This window comes from Andrographis paniculata, unplaced genomic scaffold (assembly GCF_009805555.1).
Source record: "Andrographis paniculata isolate CXL003 unplaced genomic scaffold, ASM980555v1 Contig18END, whole genome shotgun sequence".
Classification (NCBI taxonomy): domain Eukaryota; kingdom Viridiplantae; phylum Streptophyta; class Magnoliopsida; order Lamiales; family Acanthaceae; genus Andrographis; species Andrographis paniculata.
In genome coordinates this window covers 1,563,650-1,588,759 of record NW_026137468.1, presented here as the reverse complement: position 1 = coordinate 1,588,759, position 25,110 = coordinate 1,563,650, and the positions used below count along the sequence as shown (strand labels likewise).

The 25,110-nt window shown below is 33.4% G+C and overlaps 2 protein-coding genes across 3 annotated transcripts; one reads left to right on the top strand and one right to left on the bottom strand.

The window, feature by feature from the left end:
* Positions 1-424: 424 nt before the first annotated feature.
* On the bottom strand, positions 425-4,074 carry LOC127241338 (PLASMODESMATA CALLOSE-BINDING PROTEIN 3-like). The gene is made up of 4 exons (XM_051260348.1): positions 3,827-4,074; positions 2,063-2,302; positions 1,879-1,912; positions 425-873 (listed from the first exon to the last, which is right to left on the bottom strand). The coding sequence occupies exons 1-4, from the start codon at positions 3,879-3,881 to the stop codon at positions 684-686; spliced, it is 519 nt and encodes a 172-aa protein (XP_051116305.1). The 5' UTR covers positions 3,882-4,074; the 3' UTR covers positions 425-683.
* Positions 4,075-6,126: 2,052 nt separating this feature from the next.
* On the top strand, positions 6,127-25,109 carry LOC127266403 (DExH-box ATP-dependent RNA helicase DExH14). 2 transcript variants are annotated; one of them, XM_051296644.1, is made up of 49 exons: positions 6,127-6,276; positions 6,450-6,511; positions 6,707-6,881; positions 7,645-8,089; positions 8,207-8,272; positions 8,396-8,500; positions 8,607-8,906; positions 9,336-9,452; positions 9,543-9,602; positions 10,251-10,322; positions 10,393-10,509; positions 10,644-10,805; positions 11,508-11,573; positions 11,654-11,806; positions 11,887-11,970; positions 13,115-13,189; positions 13,283-13,414; positions 13,508-13,573; positions 13,897-13,962; positions 14,046-14,168; positions 14,470-14,619; positions 14,876-15,088; positions 15,518-15,670; positions 15,756-15,980; positions 16,063-16,164; positions 16,251-16,331; positions 16,430-16,510; positions 16,677-16,880; positions 16,984-17,100; positions 17,209-17,331; positions 17,782-17,871; positions 17,946-18,071; positions 18,208-18,270; positions 18,790-18,878; positions 19,520-19,610; positions 20,237-20,386; positions 20,465-20,656; positions 20,770-20,835; positions 21,571-21,726; positions 21,813-21,956; positions 22,460-22,527; positions 22,621-22,786; positions 22,884-22,946; positions 23,456-23,551; positions 23,717-23,884; positions 24,063-24,233; positions 24,440-24,589; positions 24,664-24,795; positions 24,898-25,109. In XM_051296644.1, exons 1-49 carry the CDS (start codon positions 6,161-6,163, stop codon positions 24,970-24,972), a joined length of 6,267 nt encoding a protein of 2,088 aa, XP_051152601.1. In that variant the 5' UTR covers positions 6,127-6,160; the 3' UTR covers positions 24,973-25,109. The 2 variants fall into 2 exon arrangements, with proteins under 2 accessions (XP_051152601.1, XP_051152610.1); XM_051296653.1 differs by lacking the exons at positions 6,127-6,276; positions 6,450-6,511 and having other exon boundaries at positions 6,764-6,881; positions 7,619-8,089.
* Position 25,110: the final 1 nt, after the last annotated feature.

The following is a 25,110-nucleotide window of genomic DNA, read 5'->3' as shown; positions in this document are numbered from 1 at the left end:
ATACCTAACACTCAGATATCATGATATAAATGACCGATTCACTTAAAAGCTTAAACTAATAGGGATATGCATTTATTTATTTATCTACAAACGGGAGTCCACCAACAATGACAGACGAAATATACATTTGCGGCAAGTAGTAGAACTCACCACATGTAAATGAAGGCAGTAGAAAAGTCCCGACCGGTTGGAGTCAAATAGCGATACGCCACGCTACATACAATTGATCGTCGAATGTTAATGTATCATTCAGGTAAGAAAAGATAAGACAGAGAATAAAGAAGGAAAAAAGGGAAACCAACCTTTTTCTTGCATAATGTGTGAAGACTTCCTTAACTCTGTCTCCTCGACGCAAAGGTAATAAATTTTGAACGATAGATATAAATCGTAAAAAGTTAACAAAACAAAGCAAACGATGCGCAAGTTGAAAATGCCTTAATACAAGGCAGAGGTGCATTGACATTTTACGGAAAACAAATTCGTGATAACTAACACAAGCCAAGCTGCAGCCACATATATATATATATATTATCCTAATACAGACAGACATACCACGAGTTCGAGAAGAATCTAGAAGTACAAAATCAAAAAGGCCGTCTCTCAAGACCCTTCATTCGTTTGAAATCATCACCATTTGGCACGAGTCGTGAGAAGGCCACACAAACCATAGATGATGATAGTTCTCACAAGAGAAGATGCGCGAAAATCGTGAGAATCATGGAGAGGAAAAGGACAATACTTGTAAGAAGCCGAGTCCCCCCGTGGCTGTTGTCTGGAATTCCCGTCGGACTGAGACCGTTGTTGGAACCAAACGCGCCGTTGGTGGGGGATGTCAGGACGCCGTTGGAGCTGTTGGTAGGAGTCGCAGCAGCGCTTAAGAAAAAAAAAAAATTTAATGAAAGAAGTAAGACATTCGAAACAAAAGTGCATAGAATGTTCGACATAAGATTTCATTTCAGCAAATCGAGAGATGCACATTCACAACATGAAAATGATTTTGCTTTAGTAAAATGTATTTGAATTTGATGTAGTGAGTCCCTTTGGACCACAACTAAAGAGCACCATTTTCTTTTTTCCTCTTGTCTTCTTCCGTTTCCGTGACAAGAAAAGTTCGTTGTCGCTTATGCTCAAGCGTCGTTTTCAAATGGAGAAATTCAATACCAAATAAAATTCCATAGCAAACAAACAAACACATTCTATTAAACCTTAATTTCAAACAATTTGTCTAGTTCGGTTGTTGTTTAAGAGATACATTTTGAAAGTTTTGATACTGTTCATCCAACGTAACATTTTTTGAAAACATCGTATCAAATTGTAATCTAAATCTATAACAACTTTCTTTTTTGAATTGTCGTAGACATTGTTGTTTCTCTTTTCAATCAAAACTCATACTTATCTGTCCCAATTCAAAGTATATTTTTACTACTTTTGTCATTTTTTTATAAGTAATCATATACAAGTACACATTCATGTAATAATAAAAAGTACACATCTACATCATTAATATGATTACCCACTGCGTTTAAAACTGATTACTTTTTGAAAACATCATACCAAATACATTTTTTCTCTTTTTTTTTTTTTTTTTTTTTTTTTTTTTTCAAGTTCCTAAAATTCCAAAAGTCTTTCAAAACCCCAAAACCTCTGTGTAAACAAATCTCACAAAATTCTTCCAACACTATTTTTCCGATTTTCAAAAAATAATAATACACAAACAAAAATCTTTTTACGAAAAGTTAAAAATAGTAGTAATATACTTTATACTTTTGAAATAGAGCTGGTATCAATTATTTACTATTTTCAAAATTTTTCAAAATCGAATATTGGATCAATTATTTAACCATTTTCAAATTTTTTTCAAAACCAAACTTTTCATACCTTGCAGTAGCAGGATACACACAGCCAGCTCTGCCTGTCAAAATCAACCACAAAAACAACAAGAAATCCATCATCACCCAAATTCATAAACCAGATCTTGCAATGTATCAATCTATCATAAACATCTCCAAAAACAGATTTACAGACAAAAAACACAAAAAAAAAAAAAAGAAAAAACACTCACTAGGGTCAGAATTAACAACAGCAGCAGTGCCAGAAAAATCACAAGCAGTTGGAGCCTGGCGATTCTTCTGGAAATAGCTATTGACAGCGTAGCTGCAGTGATCCCTGACCGTGTCCGGGCTGAAACACGGCTCACTTTGGTGGGTCGGTTTGCAATCCGCCCCAGCTCCACAAGCGTAGTCCAGTGTCTTCTGCAGTGTCTTGCTATCCACGCCATCCTTGCAAATGCACCACGTGGCACCTGGAATGGAACAACCACCGTTAACATAACATTACATAACCCTTTATGGTGCGTTTGTTTGTGGGTGGGTTTCGATTTTTTAATAGTAAAAAATTGAATTTAAATATTTGTTTGATGCGACGTAAATATATATTTATTTGAATTTTATGCTAACAATATTGATTTGGATTGGGGTTTTTGGGTTTGAACTTTTGATATAAAAAAGTTGAATATAAATAATTATTTAATTTGATATAAATATATATTTGATTTGAAGTTTTAAGTGAAAAATAAATTTCTAATACTCCCTTCCATCTCCGCCCGTCTGTCTCTCTAAGAATAACATTTATATTTTGTACATATAAATATTTTTAGGGTGTGTTTGTTCGAGATTTGGATTTTGAATTGGGATTTAAATAGTAAAAATTTTGAATTTAAATAGTTATATGATGTGATATAAATAGGTGTTGATGTGATGTTTTGAATGTAAATTTGATTTTTAGTATAATATAAAAAAATAAAAAATAAGTGTTTGATTTAATATTTTGGGAGAAAAAAATTGGAATGAATAGTAAAAATTAAATCCAATCCCCCAAACAATTACAAATTTTATTGTATTAGTATATATTTTTGCAATTTTTTTAATTTATACTATATTTTTTATATAATAATTAATATTTAAAAAGAAAAATAAATGATAAAAAGTAAATGAAACTAAAGTATAGATAGTATAATATAAAAATAAATAAATATTTATTTAAGTTGATATTTTTAAATAAAAATAAAAATTCCTGAATAGTAAAAACTTGATTAAAATTCTAAAAAAAAGCAACCTAAAGATTCTACTGCATTCGTCCCACATAATTTGTCTCTATTTTATATTTTCGTCCGTCCCAGGTAATTTATCCTTTCTATTTTTTAAAATATAATTATGCATTTTAATCACATTTTAAATTTTATAATTTTTTTAATTTTAATTAAACTATTTACTTATTTTAATTTTAATCTATAATTATTTTTACTAAATAATAATTATTTTTACTAATATACTTCTTAATTACTTAATAATTATACTTTACCTAAATTCTCGTGTCTACGGTAATACACCCATATTACATGGGACGGAGGGAGTATATTTTAAATACACTATCCATCTATTTTTTTTTTCCAAAAATATCATATCAAAATACCTATTATTTTTTTTATATTATATTAAAAATTAATTTTACATTCAAAATACTTATATATATCACATCTTACGACTATTCAAATTCAAAATATTTACTATTCAAATCCCAACTTAAAATCCAAAACCTCAAACAAACACGCCCTTAAAAGAAACCCCAAATCTGACCAAATTATGTTGGGAGTGAATGAAGCCCATTTTGCCCAAATTTGAAAAAGGAAAAAAAGGGGTCTTTATATGAAGATAGTTAGTTGCAAAACGATGTGGGATTCAAATTCAAGATTGGAAAATTTGTAAAAACAAGATAAAAGGTTGCAGCTTTAAATGGAAAAGAAAAATGGTAGAGCGAGAAAGCTTACTGGAGTGAGCGGCCATGGCCAAAAGCAGCAGCACTGTTAAGCCCAGAGGAGCCATGGAAGTTAGGAGGATGAGAGACAATGTGATGGATGGGATCGAGAAGAAGAGTGACAGAAAGAAAGAAATAGTGAAGAGAGACAGCAGACAAGTGGTGAGGGCCTGCACAGCTTAGCACTCAGCAGCAGAAGACTGTAAATTAGAGAGAGAGAGAGAGAGAGGGGCTTAGGAGAGAGAGAATCAAGTTGGTGACAAAAACAAATAGAAATAGAAAAGGGTGAGTGATTTAATACAGCACAAGCAATTTGGTAGATATGGCGATTGAGGTGGGCCAGCCAGAGTTGAATGGTGACCTTCTGATTTTTGAAAACATTAAAAAATGAATAAATAAATAAATAATACAGAATGTCCAAGAAGAAGAGCATCTCCATTTGTGTGCTCTGTAGTTCTTGAGTGTGTTTGTCTCTAGGTTTGGATTTTTAAAGGTAAATTTTTTTTGAATTTAATAAATGGTTAATATGATATTTTAAACGTAAAATAATTTATAGTATAATATAAAAAAAAAAAAAAAAAATAAGAGTTTGACGCCATATTTTTAGAAAAAAATAAGAGTTAAAAATCTGCAGTAAAATACAACAACCGGAATTTTTTGGTTCACCTCTTTGGGAGTGTGTCAGCGTGTGCACTGGTAAAGCTTGTCTACTGTGTGTTTTATAATATACTAGCAGAAAAATCTGTGCAATATCCGGTGTATTTAACGAAAATTTATTAATTATTTTAAAATCTATTGTTTTATATTAATTTTATGTTTATTTTTAAATGTTTTAATAAATTGAAGAATAAATTTTTTTATTTAAAATAAATTAAAATAATAATTTTACAAACTTAAAAAATAAATATCTAATAATATAAATTATGATTTACCTGATATATTTGAAATAAAATATGTAATATAGTTAAAATAATAATGTTAAAATAAGAATTTAATTTATTATAAAGAACATCAATTAAAAAATATATAAAAATTATACATATATTTTGGATGTGCTTAGAACTTGATTGATTATGATAAATAGTAAGTTATTTATTTATATATAAAATGACTTAAAATTTTATTTCTAAATAAAAAATATTGTAACTATCTGATGAAAAAAATACTACTGATTCATTTTTATAACAAAGTATGTATTTTTCCATTTTAGTCTCTTCCATAACAAAAATATCTATTTTTTTTTTTAATAATTGTACTATCTACTTAACATTATATAATACTAATAGTTCTAAAATTACGTACAAAAAGCAAACAATACCTAATTATGGGACATAAGGAGTAATAAAAATAAAATACTATAACTTAATATAAATTATAATAAATTGCGAATAAGAATTTAAATTAACGATATTTCTATGTATAATAAAATAATTTTTATATATTACAAATAAAAGAATAACTATAAATAAATTCTATTGTTTTTTTCTTCTTTATTCTAGTTTCTTCATTTTTCTAATTCTTTTTTTTTCTAACTTTTTTCTTTTTACCCTAAATGCTGCAACTAGTTGTGAAAGCCATAAATAAATTCAAAATTTCAATTGTGAAAATAAATTAATAAATTTAAACAAAATTTAGAAATAAAAGCTACTGAAAACAACTTCAAATGTTTAGAAGACAGACTTTCGGGATTCCAACTTTATATCTCTGCCCAGAAAAACACAATAAAAATAAACTATTTAGAAAATAACAAACACAAATTTTCTCCGACTGCAGTAAATATAACTTCTTGAAAAAAGCCATTAGGCACGGAAATAAATTAACAAATCTAAATGAAATTTAGAAATAAAAGCGACCAATCCTCCACCAGCAAATAGCTTCCGATTTTTAGAAGACGCCTTTTCGGATCCCAATTTATATCTCTTGTTCTGCACAGAAAAATACAATAAAATAAACAATTTATAAAATAAGAAAGAAAAATTTAAAAGTTATAAAAAAGAATATATATAAAAAAAAACTATGAGGAGATGAAAAAGAAATAAAAAAAAATATTTAAAAAATAGAATAAAAACTTTACAAAAATAAAAATATTCAACACACTTAAAAACACTACAAAAAAACTCCAGTAACACTCAGTTAAAAGCCCACTTTAAAACATATTTTAAGAAAATGGTCAAAATATTAGGATATGATATGATAGGATCACCAGCCCATATATAAGCCTAGTCCAATTCAGATGACCCGAATACCCAAACCCGTTTACGGATCCATTTAAATATCTATATATACACGTGGATTCAGAGTACTTCGGATTTGGAGCATCTTCTTCCCCAGACGAACCTCCGAAATCATGGCAAATATGTTACTGGAACTCCCGCGGCTAACCAATTCGCTTCGGCAGCCTTTCGATTCCGATCAAGCTTATCTCAACCGGAAATCTTATCTTCAAAGCCTCAATCGTCGTAGGTATGTGTGTTAGTATGTCGGGGATGGTGAATGATAGTGCGAGGATTTATCTCGGGGGGTTTTAGAGCTATTTTTAGATTTATTTATTTATTTATTTATTTATTTTTTTATTTTTATTTTTTTTAATTTTTTGTATTAATGATTGATATTTGGATTCTGTATGTTGAATTTAGTTCTGCTACTTCGGCTGGTGAATATGAGCTCGCTCGTAAGATAATACATCGTTGGGATGAAGGTACTGCTACATTGTGCGATGCCTGTGTTTCTTTTGTGGTTTTGGAACTTAAGTATTACTGTTGGTGGTGGTGTTTCTTGAGTTTAATTATTTGGTGTACTTAGAACGAAGGCTTGAGAATTGCCTGAAGTTTTAAAATTTCACGCTGTGGCTTATTTCCGTTTTGTGTTAATGGTGTGTTTATGGTCTTTGCAGCTTCCGGTGAGTTACGGCAGGCATATAAGCAGTTTGTTGCGACAGTTGTTGAGTTGATGGGTGGCGAGGTAGTGTCTGAGGAGTTTCAGGACGTGGCGTTGGATGTTTATATGCTATTTTGTGGGTATTCTGGATTTGGAGAGGATGGTGGTGACAAGATAATTTTGGAAAAAAGGTAAAGTTCTTTTTTTGGTCAAAGTTTCAATGTTTGCACATTGTCAAATGCCAAAAACTCAATTCTTACTAAGTTGGAGAATCATTAGTTTGGTATAATATACTTTACCTGTAGATATAAAATACTGAAATAGCCCACTCCAGTATTCTACAATTCGGGAATGGTCATTTCAAAATTAATTTGGACATTAAGTTGTTTCCTACATCAGCTACTCATGTATTTTGTGGAATTATCCTTTTTTGCAGCACAAGTCAATACCTTTTTTATTTTTTTCTTAAAAAAAAAAGAGAAAAAGTTGATCACACTGTGAAAAATCCTGCTTGGGGTTTCATAAACTAAATATCCTTTGATTGGTTGTAGCCCGCAACTGGGGTAGTACATAGTCTGGCAGTCGAGTTGTTCAAGTGACATCATTTTAATGCATTAATTTGTGCTTTTTAGGATCATGTACATTTTCTAAGAGAAAATATCATAGAGGCTGAATATGATCGTGAACTATCGCTTGAATAACGGAATAGAAAAAGGATGTAGGTTGTTTATACTATGAAAACAAAGAACTTGGATTAATAAATTGAGATCGTCCTTTGAGTTGTTTGTTTGTTTTGTCATTGCATTATCTTTGCTTTTTTTTTTTTTCTTTTTTTTTTTATGTGTAATTTAATACCTGCAGTTTGCAGATATCCTTGGAACTTTGTGTTTAAAGCTTTCAAAATTTGTAATATCAAGTTCCTCTCTAGATATAGTATGTTTTCTTGCAATTCAGATCTGGGATGCAAAAACTCTTCGGTCGTGCTATTCCAGTGGAAGATATGCTGAAAGTTGCATTACTTGTAGAGAAGATTTCTGTTTTACAGAATAGTGAGCATGGTGCTTCATATTTAACTGAATCAGTGGGTGAAGGCAGTGAGGATTTGGAATTTGGATCAGACCTTATGTTTCGACCTCCATCTCGCTTTCTAGTTGATGTTTCTCTAGAGAATGCTGCTGTTTTGGTGGAGGAAACTAGCACATCTTCGAATCACGGGGGTTCGTCTGATTATGGTGGTTCCGGAAATTTCCATCCGTCTAGTAGTCAAGGTAATTTTGACCTAGAGTGGCTGAGAGATGCTTGTGACAGAATTGTTAGGGGAAGTGTTTCACAGCTACCCCGAGATGAATTGGCTATGGCCATTTGCAGAATCCTTGATTCAGAGAAACCTGGTGATGAGGTATACATGTTTGTTTTATTGTATCGTAATTTATACCATATTTTTTTGGTGTAGTAAGTTATTTTTAGATTCATGAGTGTCCATTTTCTTATTCAATTATGAATCTTAACCTGTAAGATTGCTGGTGATCTGCTGGACCTTGTTGGTGATAGCTCATTTGAAACTGTTCAAGACCTTATCATGGTATGGATGACAAATGTTTTTGAGACTTCAATTATATATTTTATTTTACAATTTCTATTCCCAATTGATTTGTTTTCTGAATTATTGCTCTATGATTCACTCCTCCCTGTGTCTCACTTGCAGCATAGAAAGGAGCTTGTTGAAAGCATACATCGTGGGCTGGTCGTATTAAAATCTGATAGATCAACTTCAAACACTCAGGCACGGATACCCAGTTATGCCACCCAGGTAACTAAATGAATTTCTGCATTGTTGTTCCTTAATTATAAGTTCAAATATTCATATTGTTTGGCATGACATTTGGCATTTAGAAATGAATTATATATGGATGTAGGTAACAGTTCAAACAGAGTCTGAACGACAAATTGATAAACTTCGGCGCAAGGAAGAAAAAAAGAATAGACGTGGAGTAGATCATGGAGTTGACAATGAATTGTCATCTTTGTCTTTCAGTTCCTTGCTTCAAGCAAGTGATAAGAAAAATGTATTCGATGGACTTGTGGGTCATGGAGATGGTACTCAATTTGGTGCCACAGCCCTTCCACAGGGCACTATGAGAAAGCATTACAAGGGATATGAAGAAGTCATTGTTCCTCCTGCGCCAACTGCACCAATGAAACCTGGGGAGAAGCTGGTAATGTAGTAATTTCTATAGAAGGATTACACCCTATAAATCTTAGTAATGAGATGTACATTATTCTTCATAATAGTATGCTTTGGTGTCTATTTTGCTTCCTTATTTATCCAATGTTGTGTATTTGCTTCAGTTATACGTAAATCATATTCATATATATAGTTGCAGGGCATGTTTCTCTATGCCACTAGTAATGCCTTCTCAATATCCATGCCCATTCTTGGCCTCTGCATGGATTGCACGTTGAATAAGCTTGTTTATTCTGTATTAACTGGGGTGTACATATTCCCTATTTTGTTGTCAACATTTTAGTTAATATTTTTTGTCTTTTTGTTGGAAAGAATGTACCCTCTGCCCTGTTTAACTTTCTTTTTTACTTGTGAAAGTTTCCTTTATATTTCTCATTGAATTGATTTGCTTTGATGGTAGATTGAAATAACGGAGCTTGATGAAATAGCACAAGCTGCCTTTCATGGTTACAAGACACTGAATCGAATACAGAGCAGAATATTCCAGACAACTTACTACAGTAACGAGAATATACTGGTGAAACTAGTTCGACACAATTGATTTTCTTATTTATTCTTTGGGAATGTATTTGTTGATATCACTTGAATGATTTTTGTTTACTTTCAGGTCTGTGCTCCAACCGGGGCTGGAAAAACAAATATTGCTATGATTTCTATTCTGCATGAAGTATGCATAAACTGGTTCCTTTTGTTTCCTGCATAATTGATTCTTGCCTGCTGTAATTAAACATGCTTCTTTGGTTTTCTTTTAATTATAATGAGTCTACATGATTAGAAAGGGGAAAAGAAGGAAACATATCCTGACCCTTCTCGATGGAAAATCCTTGAAAGTACACACAACTAGCAGTAGAAGATGTTACATATTGATAAAATACCTATAACCTGCAAGAAAGTACAAAGAGAAATTAAAAAAAAAAGAGGATAAAAAACCTATGGTGGATCTCAAGATTCATATAAAATTGCAATACCATGCAGCTGGGAGCCTGAGTCCGTGTGAGAACTTATCTGTTCTTATTACACATAAATATGCTGAAAAAGCAGGGTATGGATTTGGCTTTTGCAACCCTGTAATGTGAGCCTCCTGAATAATTAGCCTCTCATGTGGTTATCATGAATGCATTTTTCTATATTGAGAACTGGGGATAGAAAAGGCTAATTCCGCATGCATGCAATTTAAAGAAAGACTCATTCTGTCTTTGCAGATGCTGAATTTCTTGCATCTCTTGTTCATAAATGATGAAATATTTTTTTGGAGTTTCTATCCACTTGCAGACTTATATGTAACTTTGAGCTTTGTGTTGGAACCATATAACAGATCAAGCAACACTTCAAAGATGGTTTTCTTCATAAAGATGAATTCAAAATAGTCTATGTTGCTCCCATGAAGGTAAGGTTTTTGCATCTGACTTACTAATCTCAACACTCTATAATTGCTAATTTCTAGTTGATCTTTTTAGGCATTAGCTGCAGAGGTCACATCAACCTTCAGCCACCGATTGTCCCCTTTAAATGTAACTGTCAGAGAACTCACTGGTGACATGCAACTTACCAAAAATGAGCTTGAGCAAACTCAGGTTATTGTTTGTGATTTTAGGTCTTAGTTTAAAATTTAAGATATTTGGATTGGCAATCTTTCTTATTTTTGCTTGAAAAGTGAGTAGGTCACTCCAATTTATTTATTTTCATATATTTTTTTTTTTCAATTCAGATGATTGTGACAACTCCTGAAAAATGGGATGTGATTACTCGTAAAAGTAGTGATATGTCAATGTCAATGCTAGTGAAGCTCCTGATCATTGATGAAGTGCATTTGCTAAATGATGATAGAGGTCCAGTGATAGAAGCACTTGTAGCTCGAACTCTTCGTCAGGTATACTCTTATATCTGATAGATGTTGAAATTATTGGCAAACTACTAGTATTTTGCTACCATTTATTGATGCAAATAAGCATAAAATAGACACTGATTAAGTGAAAAATATAACATTTACAATTATTGTGCCATTTTTTTCATAATAAGACCTAAGTTTTTAGTGTTTTAAGTTCTGATGCTACCTTTCACAAGACAAGAATTAAAATGCTAATACTATCACTGATGCTGCCTTATATAATTGCCGCGTCGCAGCGGTTCAGTATGAATGCGGTTTGTGGCGGATGAGTGTTTCTGACTTAGCATATAGGTTTCAGTAGAAGAGAGCATAATATTTTCATTTCATGGTGTTATTTACTTCATGTTTTCACATTATATTTTGTCCATCAAGTAATTTTAGTTCTTCCTTGATAATAACTTGATACACAAATCTTTGACTGCACACCCAAAATTTCTTACTATTGATATAGAAGTCTGTAAGTTACTCCTAAAGGCAAGAAATTATTGATTTCTATAGGCATTCTGTAGAGCTTGTGTAATGGACCTTTTTGTGTTAAAGCTTTTTTTTCCATAACCACTGGATGAGATAATGAGAAGTTTCCGCAAGCTCCACTTTCTGGAGTCATCCTATTTGACCATGATATGTTATGCAAATATGGTTTCAGAGAAGTCTGGGTTCACCCATTAGTTTTTGTTCTTACAGGTTGAATCTACTCAAAGCATGATTCGCATTGTTGGCCTTTCAGCCACTCTTCCTAATTATTTAGAGGTAGCTTGATACATCTTTCTCAAGTTACTGTTTTGAATGAATTGTCATTGGGTGGAGCTAACTGCTAAGACAACTTGCAGGTTGCACAATTTCTGAGGGTAAATCCAGAAACTGGTTTATTCTTCTTTGATTCAAGCTATCGCCCAGTTCCCCTTGAGCAACATTACATTGGAATATCTGAGCATAACTATATAGCTCGTAATGAATTGATGCATGAAGTATGCTACAATAAGGTTAGATTTATTTTGTGAATTTCTTATTTGTTGCTAAAATGCTAGAAAGTTTACCATTAATAGGAATTTTATATCTCCAGGTGGCTGATTCACTTAGGCGAGGACATCAAGTTATGGTGTTTGTTCATTCTAGGAAAGACACTGGAAAAACAGCTGACAAACTGGTAGCGTATTCTTAGTATTTATTTCTTGGTTTAAGCCACTGAGTGCAAGCATGCATCTTTGTTTGGAAAAATAATATCGACCTTATTTGGTTAGCAGTTTTAGTTTAAGAATATTCTTAGAAATTGAGCATTTCAAGACCATTACTTTTTCTCTAGATTCACCAAGGAGAATAATTATGAAAAGTATCTTCTTATGTTTGCTTCTAATGGGAAACAAGAAGAAATTCCACTTATATGGAAGTTATTGTGGGTCCATATGTTTTTTTTTTTTTTTTTTTTTTTTTTTTTTTTTTTTTTTTTCCGTTTCTTGCAATTCTGTAAATTTTGTGTACTTTTATTCTTCCTGAGAACAGTGTGATATATTATTTGCTTTTGCTTTGTCATGTAAATCTCTAGCTTTAGTGTTCTTCTTCTTCCTTTTTAGAAGTGAAAGACAATTTAATTTAAGAAAAGAGTATTACAGAAACCCTTAGGGCTGAAGGGAAAAAGAGAAACAAATTGCAGCCAAACTGATAACTCTTCACCACACTTGGCAAATTAATCTGCTGTTAGAACAAACGGGATATGATGGGAAGTCGTAAATCGGAATTTTCCAATAGCCAGGCGGAGCTAGCTAATGTTGAAGTTCAATCTCCATGGAGGTTAATATAGCAGATTACTTGATTAGAATAACATTCAAAGGAATCAATTGGGATCATAATTGAACAGATGAGAAGGGTTTGATTCATTTGCTGGATGATCTGCATGGTCATACTCAAATATTTACAAAATATTATACAGAGATTTTTGGGGGGTTTCTGTTTTGAATCTTCACCTGCGCCCAGCTTTTTAAAAAAGTAGAAAGCCTTAAGAATACATGCCACTGCAGAACCTAGACTATACAACATAAACATTTGTGCGTTTGTTTGGCTTTTATGAATGAATTGCATGATGTAATTAATTTGCGTGCTATGATAAAACCATCTGTGATCAGAAGGCATGAGTCTGACAGTATTCGTGAAACAATGCAGATAAGATATAACCGTCTACTAGCTTTCAAATTGTGATTGAGATTAGGTTGTTTCCAAAATAGTTGTATTTTTCTGGTATAGCATGATACAGTTCATTAATTGCTACTGTTTTATTGTATGGAAATTGTTAATAGGTTGAAATATCGAGAGCACATGAGGACTTTGATCTTTTCACAAATGCTGCACATCCTCAGCAGGGACTTATGAAGGTGCATACTTTTGAATTTTGATGATGAGTTTATACTTTGTATATATTTTGTTAAGAAAATTAATATTTCTTAATATGAATTCAATACAAACAGAAGGAAGTAATGAAATCTAGAAATAAGGAACTGGTACAGCTTTTTGAATATGGCGTTGGTATCCATCATGCTGGGATGCTACGGTCTGATCGTGGGCTGACGGAACGACTTTTCTCTGATGGACTTTTAAAAGTACACAACCCACTATTTAATTTTAAACTCATTCATCATATAATTTTAAGTAAATGTTGCCCTAAATGAATTTTTTTTTTTTGTTGTTGTTAGGTTCTTGTCTGCACTGCAACTTTGGCTTGGGGTGTTAATCTCCCTGCTCACACTGTGGTGATTAAGGTTGTTACATTTAAATATTAACCTCTGATAATTATTCGATATATTTATGTGCTTTGAACACATAATAATACAGATTGGGCTGTGGTTTCTGCAAGATGATTTAAGCTTTCTCTGTTAGGCTAGTCTGAACTATTCTAGAGTTATAAAGTTTGCCTTTGCTAAATTTCAAATTACTACATTGAAAACTACTGACCTATTAACTTGATGGTAGCAGTGAATTACGATTCATGAATCGAGCAGTTTTGGTGGCTTTTATTTTTAGTTGAGCGGCAGCGAATAACATTTCTTCAGCTCTATAACATTGTCTCTGCGTGTTACACCAGGGAACTCAGATATATGACGCAAAGGCTGGTGGGTGGCGAGATCTGGGCATGCTTGATGTGATGCAGGTAGGAGTCTACCGATCTACCAAATGGTTGTTGTAGAGGAGTTTTCAGTGATTTGTATTTTACATTAACTTATCATTCTATAGATATTTGGACGTGCGGGAAGGCCTCAATTTGATAAAAGCGGTGAAGGCATCATAATCACTACTCATGACAAATTGGCATACTATTTAAGACTTCTAACAAGTCAGCTTCCCATTGAGAGTCAGGTGAGATTTTTTTTTTTTAGTCTCCTCTTTATGCCTTTTGCTCTTTTCGTAACAATGATTCTCCCCATTATAATCACTACTCATGACAAATGCATGTAAGGTTAACATGCTTATCTACTTTTTGTGTTAACTTTTCTTCTTTGTTCATCTATTAGATATAAGATTATGTGTCTCTGAACAAATACAATTGCAATTTTTAGTAGGATTTAGTAGATGGAAGAAACTTGATTCAAAATATTGTTGGACTTCTAATATCTGCTCATTGATGTTGTTTGTGTAATTACTTGCATTTCTTTGGCAGTTTATCAACTCCTTGAAAGACAACATAAATGCTGAGGTCGCGTTAGGCACTGTGACAAATGTTAAGGAAGCTTGTGCTTGGTTGGGTTATACGTATCTTTTCATAAGAATGAAGATGAACCCTCTAGCGTATGGTATTGGATGGGATGAGGTATATTGAAGTTTTATACATTATTATAATTATCATAAAGAAACACATCTCTGTCCAGTCTTGATTCTTATATTATCAAGTTTATATGGAGACAATACATTTATCCATGTTATGGCTAATTGTTGTGAAAATTGGCCATGTTTCTGAGCTGCCTTGCTGCATAGACTTATAATAAAAAATTTGGTCCAACGAGCTTGTTTTCCCTTTCCTCTCTCAAAATTTTCTTTAATTAGAACTAAAATTTGAAGCATTACAGGTAATTGCTGATCCTTCATTGAGCCTAAAACAAAGAGCTCTGGTGTCAGATGCTGCCCGTGCTCTTGACAAAGCAAAGATGATGCGCTTTGATGAGAAAAGTGGAAACTTTTATTGTACTGAGCTTGGTCGAATTGCTAGCCACTTTTACATTCAATACTCAAGTGTTGAAACTTACAATGAAATGTTGAGGCGCCACATGAATGATAGCGAGGTAATATTTATTGCATCTTGTTTTTACAGCGAATTTAATAAACCAATTTTCAATGTACCTTATTCTATGATCACGTTACAATTTTCTGTAGTTCTTGAATTAAAAATGTATCATTTTACTGCCTTTTATGCATCTTTGATCATTCTTATAGGATGGACACCTTCAAATTATTTTCCTCACATTTTATTCCCTTTTAGGAAAGAAATTTGGGGTAAACTGCAGAAATCCTATTCATATAATAAAAAAAGTATTCTTACAACAGTTATCAATAGATAGCAGTAGAGATAAGCATTCTTTTTATGCCTGCAGTGGTGAGTAAGTATCCCAGCATTGAATCTCAATAAATAGTAGTGCATTGATCATTTGCCTAGTCAGAGTAATATATTTTGCCCGAGCCAAATGTTTCGCTTATTTTTTACATTCTGATAGGTGATTGACATGCTCGCCCATTCGTCTGAATTTGAAAATATTGTTGTTCGAGAGGAGGAACAAAATGAGTTGGAAACATTAGCTCGTGCTTGTCCTTTGGAAGTCAAGGGTGGCCCATCAAATAAACATGGAAAAGTGTCAATACTTATTCAGGTTAGTGGTTTTGAATTCCTGATTAAACACCCTAGGCAATTTTGTGGAAGTAAAATCTTATTATATGTGTAATTTTGCATTGCAGATGTACATATCCAGGGGCACAATTGATACCTTTTCACTAATTTCTGATGCATCATATATTAGTTCAAGCCTAGCTCGTATTGTTCGGGCCTTATTTGAGATATGCTTGCGAAGAGGTTGGAGCGAGATGACTTCTTTCATGCTGGAGTACTGCAAAGCTGTGGATCGTCAAGTTTGGCCCCACCAACATCCACTCAGACAATTTGATAAAGATATTTCAGCAGAAGTTGATCAAAACATTATTCTACCTACTATCTTTATGTTTTAAATTCAAATTATAAACTGACTCCTTTAATGGCCTATTTCAGATATTGAGGAAGCTTGAAGAAAGAGGAGTGGACATGGATCACCTATATGAGATGCAGGAGAAAGACATCGGAGCTTTAATTCGTTATGCACCTGGAGGAAAGGTGTTGCTTTCATTCTGGACTGGATTTCCTTTGTCTATTAATTCATTATTTACCAATTATGAGTTGATTTCTTTTTTCCATTGAAGCTGGTCAAGCAATATATGGGATATTTTCCAATCGTTGAATTGTTTGCCACAGTAAGTCCAATCACAAGAACTGTTTTAAAGGTAATGTAAATTGGCAATGTTGTGATTTTTCTTACATCTATTAAGTATCTTGTTATACCTAGAAATTTTCTTCTGAGCAACACTGTCCCATGTATTAGGTGGACTTGACTATTACACCAAATTTTGTCTGGAAGGATAGGTTTCATGGTACTGCTCAGAGATGGTGGATATTAGTTGAGGTGTTTTTTTTCTTCTCTTTGTACTGGTTATTTTTCACTCTGATATAAAATTGGAACTTCAAGCTTTCAGTTAGGATCTCTACACAGGTTACTAGAAATTTGAAGTCTAGTAATTGTTGTGTGCTATCAGTACAAATTTTGTTGATGGCTTCTAATTTCACTTTAGGATTCTGAGAATGATCATATATACCACTCAGAGCTTTTTACATTGGCAAAGAAGATGGCCCGGGGAGAGCCTCATAAGCTATCCTTCACTGTTCCAATATTTGAGCCACATCCTCCACAGTACTTTATACGTGCAATTTCAGACTCATGGTTGCATGCAGAATCTTTCTACAGTATATCGTTCCAGAACCTTGCACTTCCTGAGGTTGCTTTAAGGCTTGGTTTATATTCTTTTCTTTTTTGATCTTTACACACAAGGTCTAAACTTGTCTCTCTTTTCCAATTACCATACATGATATTTGTTTTAGGCACATACAACTCAAACGGAGCTTCTTGATTTGAGACCACTGCCAGTGACTGCCCTCGGAAATGAAGCTTATGAAGCACTATATAACTTTACGCACTTTAACCCCATACAAACCCAGGTTCTAATGCTCTTGATCTATTGTTTCTTTTTAACCTTTATGTGTTTCTTGTATCATAAATTGTCAGGTTAACTGTTTATGGTATGAATTTTTTGCTTTCCATGGCAGGCCTTTCATGTGCTGTATCATACTGACCAAAATGTTCTTCTGGGAGCTCCAACAGGAAGTGGTAAAACCATATCCGCAGAGCTTGCCATGCTCCATTTGTTTAATACTCAGCCTGACATGAAGGTTCTTTCTTATCTTCTTGTGTTTCTATACTGCTTCTTTTTTCACACTTACGCTGGAAATTTGATAGGCATATTTGACAATCCATTAAAAATGGTTATCCTCCCATCCCTTGATCTAGGTAATATCCTTCTAAATCCTTTTGTTAGATGGTAAAAATGTCTTCATTGCCATAAGCACTTAATATAGGTAGTGTGGGTCATTGAGGATTTTCTTCTTGGCTTCTTAGTATTTACGATCACATCAGTTTATTTCACAAAAGCATCTTTAGGAGGTGAGGATTAGAAGTTTAAGCAGTACTCTAAACCCATGTGTAGTTGCTAGATATTAAAAGAAATTTTAGTTTATAGACATTGTGTTTTTTGGTTTTTTTGGAGAGATATATACTTCCTTATTGTTATAATCATTTATTTCTAATTATATTTTGATGATTGAACCATTCCTTTAATGCAGGTGATTTACATAGCACCTTTAAAGGCTCTTGTTCGAGAAAGAATGAATGATTGGAGGAAGCGTCTTGTTTCCCTGCTTGGAAAACATATGGTACTCACTTCTTTTCCTCATCTGCATATGCTAATCTGTCCAAAGCTTACGTGGTGTAATATGATTTTTTTTAGGTTGAAATGACCGGAGATTATACCCCAGATTTAACAGCTCTCTTAGAAGCAGATATTATAATATCTACTCCAGAAAAATGGGATGGCATTAGTCGTAATTGGCACTCTCGTGGATATGTAAAGAAGGTAAAACGATATATATTAGGCAGCATTTTAGTGCTCCATTCATTCTATTTCATGATCCGAAACTTTCCCCTTTATTATTTCATTTTGAAGTTCACTTCACTCATTTACATTTATGGTTGGCTACACATATATCTAGGTTGGACTCATGATTTTGGATGAGATTCATCTTCTTGGTGCTGACCGTGGGCCCATATTGGAGGTACACATGGTGTTTCTTGGATATCTATAAACAATTTATATTGGCTGCAGCAAATATAGACTTTAACATGCAATCTGAGTCCTAATGCTATAAACTACTTTTTTCCTTCTAAAAAATCATAGATAAATACAATCTCTTCTGTTGTCAACATGTCAACTCATATCTTTCCCGTTTCTTCATATCTATACTTCAATACGTGAAATGTAAGCGTATAGTATATGAAGGAGATTTCTGATATTATTCGAGTAATCTCTGTTGGTAGAAATCTTCATTGTTTTCCATTATCTATTGCAAATCTTGGGAATTTTATGCAATTGGCCAGTAGTTGTCTTCGATTTGGTAGGAAAAGTGTCCATATGATAAGGATCATATCTGCACTTTCATATTCTAATGCTTATTGTATGTGTGTGTTCTTTTTCTTTTTAAAAGTAGAATTTGTTTATTGTAGATCTTGTTTAATGCCTGCATTTGCTAAAGTCAATTGATTCTCTACATCTATCAAAAAAATCTTGTTCATAGGTTATTGTATCTCGGATGAGATATATATCATCACAGACAGAGCGCCCTGTTCGATTTATCGGTCTTTCGACAGCTTTGGCAAATGCAAAGTAAGTTATTACTATCAGAACTTTTGCAAGTATGTGCTTGGTACTTTGGTGCAGTTTTTGTGTGCTGCTGACCTTACAATGGCAGTCGATTGTGGGGAAGCGTTGAAATTTCTGCAAATGAATAACTTATTTCCCCCTGATATTAAGTGCACAGTCTTCTAGTCTATGCCTAATTGTTGTATAATAAATTTCAAAAAATTGCAACTTTGTTTCAAGAAAGTCAAGATACATATGTTGATGGGATCAATTGAGATTTGTATAAAGGGGCTAGATGAAGATAAAAATGTCAGTTACTAAAAATGAAGAAAAACTTGTTGTAAATCAACTTGATTTAACCAAGAAAGGATTCATTCACTTAATCATCTTGATGTGGGAAGGTAAAACATTAAAAAGCATTTTAGGATCTTCAGTTATTTTATATAGAACAATGCATACTTAATTTTTTATTATAACCTCTAGTGTTATAGGACAGTGGAGGCAGACGTTATAGTATATTTCTCATGTTCCTTGTTTGTGTTGATGCATCATTTAAAGTAACTACTTGTATCATATGCCATGACCCATGCATGCCAATCTTTTTTTTTGTTTATATTTTTCTTTTTTCCTATGGTAATCACTCATGGTTTTTGATGTCCTTCCAGTGATTTAGCTGATTGGCTGGGTGTTGAAGAAAATGGTCTCTTCAATTTCAAACCTAGTGTCAGACCTGTTCCACTTGAAGTTCACATCCAGGCAAGCAATACACTCTTCCTTTATACCTTCTTTTTTTCTATAACCACACAATTTGCTGAGAAATCATCATCTTGACCCTTGGTCTGGTATTAAACATGGAAAAGGGCATATGTGTCTTCTTGCAGTATTAGTTCAAGTTCAGTATAATGTACTTTGTATTGTTGGTAGCAATTGATCCCATCAACCTGACTTTCTTCTGGGGCAATAGCGCATTCAGCCAATTTTTCATCATTATTCCATCCTGGTTGGAATTTCTCTTATGAATTAACCTACAGTTTTATGTAATAAATGAAACAATGTACAAAACTGAGCCTTGGTAATTGGAAGGTGCTCACTTCATTTGTCTTGAATGTCCAACAAATGCATCTGAATTCTAACAGCTTATTTATGGTGGCTTTAGATCAACCTAATTTATTTATCCTCGCATATATTAATATCATAGCTCATAAGATGATAACCAGAAATTCTGCTTATTTGTGTACGCTGGATGATTTGCACAGCTAAGCTAAATTTTGTTTGAACTTCTAGATTGGCATCCTTTCCTATATTTTTCTTGATAATTCTCCATGATAACTAAAGTTATTTTGTAAGTGGTATGAAAGTAATTTTTTTTTTTCTATAATCAGGGATATCCTGGAAAGTTTTACTGCCCAAGAATGAATAGCATGAACAAACCTGCTTATGCTGCTATATGCACCCATTCACCCACAAAACCAGTTCTTATATTTGTTTCATCACGTCGCCAGACTAGACTTACTGCCTTGGATCTCATTCAGGTCTGAATCAATGTCATGCTCCCTCTATGTTGGTTGTTCCTTAAACCACTTGCTCATCTTTTCTTTCTGTAACTGTAGTATGCAGCTTCAGATGAGCACCCCCGACAGTTCCTTGCTATACCTGAAGAATCACTTCAAATGATTCTATCTCAAGTAACTGACCAGAACCTTAGACACACACTGCAGTTTGGTATTGGTTTGCACCATGCAGGACTCAATGATAAAGATAGATCTCTTGTTGAGGAACTGTTTGCTAACAACAAGATTCAGGCAATTATCTTTTAGTGGTTTCACTTTCATGAGTATAAAATTAGTTTCTAGTATATTTACTTCAGTTGAAATGTTTTACTCCTTGTGATAATGCACTGTGTCTTTCCTTTCAGATACTGGTGTGCACAAGTACACTAGCGTGGGGTGTGAACCTTCCAGCTCATTTAGTGATCATAAAGGTCAGTTCAAATTGCCAAGAGCTTCGTATATCTGTATTCTTTCCACGTCTGCGATTGACTATTACTTTTCATTTGCTTATTGTTTAAATCCAGTATGCTATCCTCATGATTTTCCTAATGTAAAGTTACAGTCTAAATTATACTTAACTACTTTTTCCTTCAAAAAAAAGGGAAACTGTTAAAAGTGAAAAAACTGAAAATGACACACCTATACAGTTTTACATACTTTCAGGTGTCCAGTTTCTCCCTATGTTCCCAGAACTATACTGTATTAGTCTGCCTATCTTTCTCCCTATGTCTTTATCTTTGATTGTAAAACTCATCTCCTATAATATCTAGTATTCTCTTTCCATAAACAAAAATGTCTAGTTTCTGTTGGTGACAGTTGATATTTATGCATTCTTAGTCATTTTGATGTCAGGGTAATACAAGTAAAATCCATGAATGCCACAAAAAGAATTTCTCATTAGAATATGGATTTACTAATTTCAAAATATCTGGGTATGTTGGTATGTGAAACGAATTACTCGTTTCTTCATGGCTAAAGGATAAATAGTGGAGCTTCCATTCTCTTAAGAGATCTATGGCCAAACTTTTCATCATTCACTTGGCCCTTCTTATCAACAAGTGGCAAGAAACTTTTTTTTATTACATTGAGATTTGGAAATATTTTTATACTTATTCCAATTTTCAAGATTTGAAGACATAATGTATTTTGGTGTGTCCTTTAATCAGGGCACAGAATATTATGATGGAAAAGCTAAAAGATATGTTGATTTTCCGATCACCGACATCTTACAAATGATGGGTCGAGCAGGACGGCCTCAGTTTGATCAGCATGGAAAAGCTATCATTCTTGTACATGAGCCTAAAAAGAGTTTCTATAAGAAGGTCTGAAAAGAGGTCATTCCTTGTTTGCCATTTCATATTATCTTTATACATTAAGCAATATGAGCTTTTTGCCTTCTCTTTTTCAGTTCCTCTATGAACCATTTCCAGTTGAAAGTAGCCTGAGAGAGCAACTGCATGATAACTTCAATGCAGAAATAGTTTCAAGAACAATTTGTCATAAGCAGGATGCAATTCATTATCTCACCTGGACTTATTTGTTCCGTAGATTGGTAAGATTGATAACATTCTGACACTTGAATATGAATCAGTTTACTGTCTTGTAACTCCTGTCTTACAGCTTCTTAGCCATTGAATTGAACATACATTATAGCATTAGTATCTTATTTGCATTATCTTAAAAGTTAATACAAATGTTGCATTTTTCCATGCATAACACTACTTAAAGCTGACTCAAACTGGCCCATTTATGTCCTAAAAACTGTAGCATGTCTGATAGAACAGTGATGTAAAGAAATTGATCCGAAGATACTGCTTATCCTGGAGCGTACAAATTTGATGCATGAACAAATAGATCAAAGACAACTCAATGAATTGACTGTATTGATACATGAGATTGATCCTTCTTGGTGGCATGTTGTCTGTCGTCTTAAGTCATCATTCCCTTATATGTTTCTTGTTTTTAGTTTCGAATTGTTACATATAGCTAACTTTATTGTACATGCATCTCGTTGTTGTACAATTGCTAAAGCTCTCAGTCCTTTTTTCTGAATAGGTGGTTAACCCAGCTTATTATGGTTTAGAGGGCTCAGATCCTGAAACTTTGAGTTCATTCTTGTCAAGGTGGTAAAAATTTCTGAAGTGCTTCTATCAATTTTTCCTACTTGTCATTTCCAAAACTCATTAATATATATATATATATATATATATTTACAGCTTAGTGCTGAGCACATTTGAAGATCTTGAAGACAGTGGTTGCATCAAAATTGATGAAGACCGGGTAGAGCCCATGATGTTGGGTTCAATAGCATCTCAGTATTATCTAAAATACACTACTGTATCAATGTTTGCTTCAAATATAGAAGAAGACACATCACTTGAAGTTAGTTAACCACCATCTTAAAGCCAATTTTCCATTACTGTTGTCTTTCCTTTACATAGTTGTTTTGATTCTGTACTTGTGACATTTTCTGCTTCAGGTTTTCCTCCATATTTTAGCAGGTGCTTCTGAATATGATGAACTTCCTGTGCGGCACAATGAAGTGAGTCCAGGACCTTATATTTCATAGCACAAGTTGATTATCTAGGCATCAAGGTGTCTTCATTAATAAATGCATTTTGAATTACTAACCATCTTGGCAGTTATATATACTTGTTCGCATTAGAGTTGCATCCTCAAATAGCGTTTTAAAGTTACAGTATCAACTAAAGATGTGTCACCTGCAAAGTATTTTATTAAGTTTGCAACTTTAATGGCTGATGCTGCTATCTAAGATTATTACTACTAGTCTTTTCTTTTTTCTTTTTTTTTTTTATGCTTTTAAAATTCCGTATTGGTTGTGAATTATTCATCCGTAAATAATGTGCATCAGTCATTGTTAAGTAAATCGAATATTTGTGAATTCTATGTGATTCACTAGTTAATATTAACATTTTCAATTCTGTGAGCAGCAGAGCTTCCTTCATAATGTACTCTTCTCGATAGATATTTTTTGCTTTTATAACTAATGGTAAGCTCTCACTGCAACTTTTTCTTGTATCTACTGTTTAGGAAAATCATAATGCCGAATTGGCTCAGAAGGTTCGCTACATGGTTGACAAGAATCTTCTTGATGATCCCCATGTGAAGGCAAATCTTCTTTTTCAGGTCAGTGTCATCTTTGTCTGCTACTCATAAACTCCACTATATGGAGCTTTTGACTATAGCACTTCATATTCCTTTAGATTATATTAGCAAATATTGTGTTGATATGATAATTGGTAAAGTTTAGGATGTGGCTATGGTTTTAACTTTTATTTAAATGTGATACAGGCACACTTCTCCCAAGTTGAACTACCAATTACTGATTATGTCACAGATTTGAAATCAGTGTTGGATCAAAGTATCCGTATTGTCCAAGCAATGATAGACCTGTGCGCAAATAGCGGATGGCTCTCTAGTACCATTACTTGTATGCATCTCCTACAAATGGTCATGCAGGTAAATTTCGAATCCTATTATCTGCCAGTCATCACAAGTGATTTTATTAGCTTCTCTAATCCTTCTTATATTCTTTTTCTTGGAGTATGGGAAATCATCTAGAACACATTCATGTATTGTTCTATGTGGTTTTTAATTTTTTTTCCCGATGTGTTAATTTTGTTATGTTATGCTGTAGGGTTTGTGGGCTGATGTAGATTCACCCTTACGGATGATGCCATCCGCAACGGATGATCTTATTGCTACTTTGCACCAAAAAGGAATCACAAATGTCCAGCAGTTACAAAATCTTCCTCAATCAACTCTGCAGAATCTCACTAGAAATTCCGCTGCCTCGCGGCTTAACGAGGTATCATCATCTGCTTCTTTATATTGATTTCAACATTAACATTCATTTTTTTCCGCATAAAAAGTAGCTCTTTCACTATTTTTTGCCAAGTTCAGTGATGATCAATGCAGGAAAGGGTATTTGTAATTTTATCATATTATTGTAATTCACTCACTGCTCGAATTTCCTACTCATGTATGTATGTGTACACTTTTAAACATTCGCAGGAACTGCAACAATTTCCTATCATACAAGCGCGGTTAAAACTTCAGAAACGGAACACTGGCGAGAACCCTGGTGTTATTCTAAACATCAGGCTGGAAAACATGAACAGACGTAAGAGAACATCAAGAGCGTTTGCTCCTCGCTTTCCTAAGGTTAGCCTCGTCTTCTACTGCCATGTTTGATTATTCCTCAAGTTCAGTAAAGGCTGATAAGTTTTTAAAAACAGGTAAAAGACGAGGCCTGGTGGCTGGTCCTTGGCAATACCTCTACGTCTCAACTGTATGCATTAAAGCGAGTAACATTCAAAGACACTTTGCAGACAAAAATCGAAATACCAGCAGATGTGCACAACTTCCAGGTAATTATCAGCAAGCACTTGTCGTCTTTACATACAAGTTTCTCATACCTTTTAACTCAATTATACATACACATATATATATATATATTTTGCAATTCACAGGGTATGAAGCTGCTCATCGTGTCGGATTGCTATATTGGTTTCGAGCAAGAGCACTCTATCGAAAAGCTTGTTTAATCGTGTGTCAGGCAATGCAAATGGAGAGTTGTAATTATCCATCTTTGTTTTAAACATTAATATTCAGACACTACATAGTATTTAAGCTTGTACAATGTGATAGCTACACAATAATTCAATCAATTTTTGACACTGAAT

Bases quoted from the DNA above. Each gene is read 5' to 3' on its own strand.
- LOC127241338 (XM_051260348.1), bottom strand. From the start codon at position 3,881: ATGGCTCCTCTGGGCTTAACAGTGCTGCTGCTTTTGGCCATGGCCGCT. The intron at 2,303-3,826 runs GTAAGCTTTCTC...GTTCCATTCCAG, and splicing joins GGCCATGGCCGCTCACTCCA to GTGCCACGTGGTGCATTTGC. The intron at 874-1,878 runs GTATGAAAAGTT...TTTTTTCTTAAG, and splicing joins GTGTATCCTGCTACTGCAAG to CGCTGCTGCGACTCCTACCA.
- LOC127266403 (XM_051296644.1), top strand. From the start codon at position 6,161: ATGGCAAATATGTTACTGGAACTCCCGCGGCTAACCAATTCGCTTCGG. The intron at 14,169-14,469 runs GTGAGATTTTTT...TTTCTTTGGCAG, and splicing joins AGCTTCCCATTGAGAGTCAG to TTTATCAACTCCTTGAAAGA. The intron at 16,165-16,250 runs GTGTTGCTTTCA...TTTCCATTGAAG, and splicing joins GTTATGCACCTGGAGGAAAG to CTGGTCAAGCAATATATGGG.